The sequence below is a fragment of the Myiozetetes cayanensis genome, unplaced genomic scaffold (assembly GCF_022539395.1).
Source record: "Myiozetetes cayanensis isolate MyiCay16 unplaced genomic scaffold, myiCay2020 scf1, whole genome shotgun sequence".
Classification (NCBI taxonomy): domain Eukaryota; kingdom Metazoa; phylum Chordata; class Aves; order Passeriformes; family Tyrannidae; genus Myiozetetes; species Myiozetetes cayanensis.
In genome coordinates, this window is record NW_026086604.1 from 16,445,140 (window position 1) to 16,448,104 (window position 2,965).

General features: G+C 52.9%; 1 protein-coding gene across 1 annotated transcript; it reads left to right on the forward strand.

Annotated features, from left to right (window-relative positions):
• The first annotated feature begins 437 nt into the window (after positions 1–437).
• Positions 438–2,727, forward strand: TMEM74 (transmembrane protein 74). The gene is given in 3 exon segments (XM_050305854.1): positions 438–607; positions 1,376–1,742; positions 1,744–2,727. Coding segments are annotated over 2 exon segments (954 nt in total). The 5' UTR covers positions 438–607; positions 1,376–1,533; the 3' UTR covers positions 2,489–2,727.
• Positions 2,728–2,965: the final 238 nt, after the last annotated feature.

Genomic DNA, 2,965 nt, shown 5'->3' on the forward strand with positions numbered 1-2,965 from the left:
CAGGCATATGTCTGGGGGCTCGGAGGGGACAGTCTGGTGACTGGAACATCGCGGCCGGGCAGGGCGATGCTGAGCGCCCCGGGGGCCGCGGGGCGGGCGCGGCTCCTTGTGATGCTCCGAGCGCTGCCGCAGCGGCGCGGCCGCCGCCGCCCAAGGACTACAGCTCCCGGCGTGCCGCGGAGAGCCCGCCCGCCCCGCTCTGCCCGGCTGGGCTGGGCTGGGCTGGGCCGGGCCGGGCCGGGCGCCACCGCCCGGGGGAGCCCCGCGGCGCTGGGCACAGCGGGGGCGGGCGCCGGCGGAGGCGGGAGGGAGGTAGGTGTGGGTGTCGGTGTGTGTAGGTGTGTGTGTGCCGGGCAGGTGAGAGCCCCGCTGGGAGGAGGAGGAGGAGGAGGAGCACGGGGAGGAGGAGGAGAAGGCGGCGTGCTCCTGCCTGCCGGGCAGTGCGTGTGTGCCTGTGCGTGTGTGCCCTCGGTACCGCTCGGCTCACTCGGTGGCGGGTGGATCCCGCTACTCCCCGCGCCGGCGGGCATCGCTTTTCCCAGCGCGGCCGGTTCTCCTCGAGGTCCCGAGAAGAGCGTGAGTGAGCAGCTGGGCTGGGAGCGATCACGTATGTGCTGTAGGCGCACATGTGTTTCCTACGCATGCAACACATCCGTCGGGCTGCAGACTGCGCCCCGTGGCACCGGGCGGCCTCGGCGGGGATGGGGCGCAGGCGAAGGGGGTAATAACGAATTAATTGCAGATGAGAAGTAATATCCGTCTTTGAGTCATCAGTCCTTGAGGCATAATTTCATTCCAAAAGCTCTTAATCGAATGGGAGATCTGCTATAGGAAAGCACTGCTTTTCCCATAGGATTATCAGATTTCTACCGGAGAATACAGATCCCCTGGATTATTGAGCTACATGGGATTTGCATGTTTCTCTCTAATTAGTCTGTGAATCTGATTGTAAAATTCTTTATTTGGAATTGGGGGGGGGAGAGGGAAGTTACTTGCCTCTACAACGACAGACGTCTCTTTTCTCTGACATTTTACACAGTTTTTCTGGTTATCCTGTGCTGTGTAGATGACTTACTGCCTTAATTGGATAGTGGTGTCAAAGGTTGATTAGACTCCCTAATAGATTTTGGATTTGCAAGAGGATTGCAATTTTAAATGCGTGGTTAAAACAATCGTTGTTTGTCGTCTCCTCTTGATCAGTTGATAGGAAGGCTGATGTATTACATTTGCGTTATCTTCCCTGTGGTTTGTTAATGTATCATTTTGAGGTTGTCAGGTTGGGTTTTGTTGTTGTTGGGTTTTTTCCCCTCTGTTATTTCATTTGCAGACCGAAAAGAAATGAATGTCACAGAGGATTTGTTTAATCATTTAACAGCTGACACAAGCCATGTCCCTAACAAAACGTTGGTGAAAGAGTAGAAGATTTCTGGGATACAGCAGCTCTGGTACCGGGAAGCCACTTCTGCAGGTCAGGGGAAGCACTTGCTGGAGGATGAAGTAGCCCAGGAGTCGGGGCTCGCCGGGACAAGGTTGATGGCTTGCATGGAGCTTCTCTACCTGGCCAAAGAGAGCAGACAGGTGCCTCTGGGCACCACTACTGGCTGGAGCCTGTCCTCCCCTCCCTACGAGCAGCAACAGTGTGAGGGGGGTGAGGCGGACCCCAGAGCAGCCGCTGCCGTGGCAGCCCTCCACTGTGAAAGGCATTGCAAGCCCTTGCAGAGGGGCCCTGTGGCTGAGCCCCCTGGCACTTCAGTCCTCATCCCTGGACTCCTCACCCCAGGAGCAACTTGCACCCTCCAGCACTTCCCAGCCCTGCCACCCACCTGAGTGCTCGCCCAGAGAGGAGGACAGAGGGAAGAAGAAAGCCTGCTGCTGTGCCCAGGAGCTCGAGACGTCATTCACCTGCGTGGATGAAAATGTAAATCTGGAGCATGCAAGAAGTCCCCCCACTCCTATAGGTGGACACTGCCAGGATGCCCTTCTGCAGCAGCATTCCTGCAGGGAGCTGCCGCTTGAATGGGTGCATGATTCTCCTTCCCTGGTCTCCGAGGAGGACGATGCTGCCTCGGAGGCGGCGGCCGGGAAATCCGTTGACTATGGGTTCATTAGTGCCATTTTGTTCCTGGTTAGTGGCATTTTGCTGGTGATCATTTCCTACGTGGTACCCAGAGATGTGACTGTGGATCCCAACACTGTGGCTGCCCGGGAGATGGAGAGGCTGGAGAATGAGAGCGCCAGGATTGGTGCTCACTTGGACCGCTGTGTTATTGCTGGGCTGTGTCTCTTAACCCTGGGGGGTGTGGTGCTCTCCAGCCTGTTGATGATGTCCATGTGGAAAGGGGAGCTGTACCGGAGGAGCAGGTTTGCATCCTCCAAGGAGTCTGCAAAGCTGTATGGATCTTTCAATTTCAGAATGAAGTCTGGAGCAAACGATAATATGCTCGAGCTGTCGTTAGTTGAGGAAGATGTGCTTGCCATAGATAATTAGTGTAGTCATGATTTTTAAGGCAGCATTTCTACAGGAAAATAAGTTTCATTAAAGAAAGCAGATGCAGCTAAAGATAGCTGGTGATGCAGTTTGTTTGTCTGACAAGAATGGTTTTATCTTAAGCTCTATAATCAAATGTTTGCAATATATGAGCACTTGTTGTAAAGAGGAAATGTGTCAGAGGAAATGCAAATGATACAAAATAATGAAAACCACTGAATAAAAAAAAATTGTGATAAGTAGGTTCCTCAGATACTCATTTATGCTAATATAAAACATTCCACTGGTGTCTTGCCTATATAATTTTCTTATTTCTCCATATAGAACAGGAATGACCTTGACACTTTAGAAGCCATTAGTTATTGCGCCTGCAGGATTATTAACAGTCTACTTGATAGAATGTTAAGAAGCAGGGCCAATAATCAAATAGCAGGGCTAATATTTCGTTAAGAGAGATGCTTTTTTATTCTTTCATTT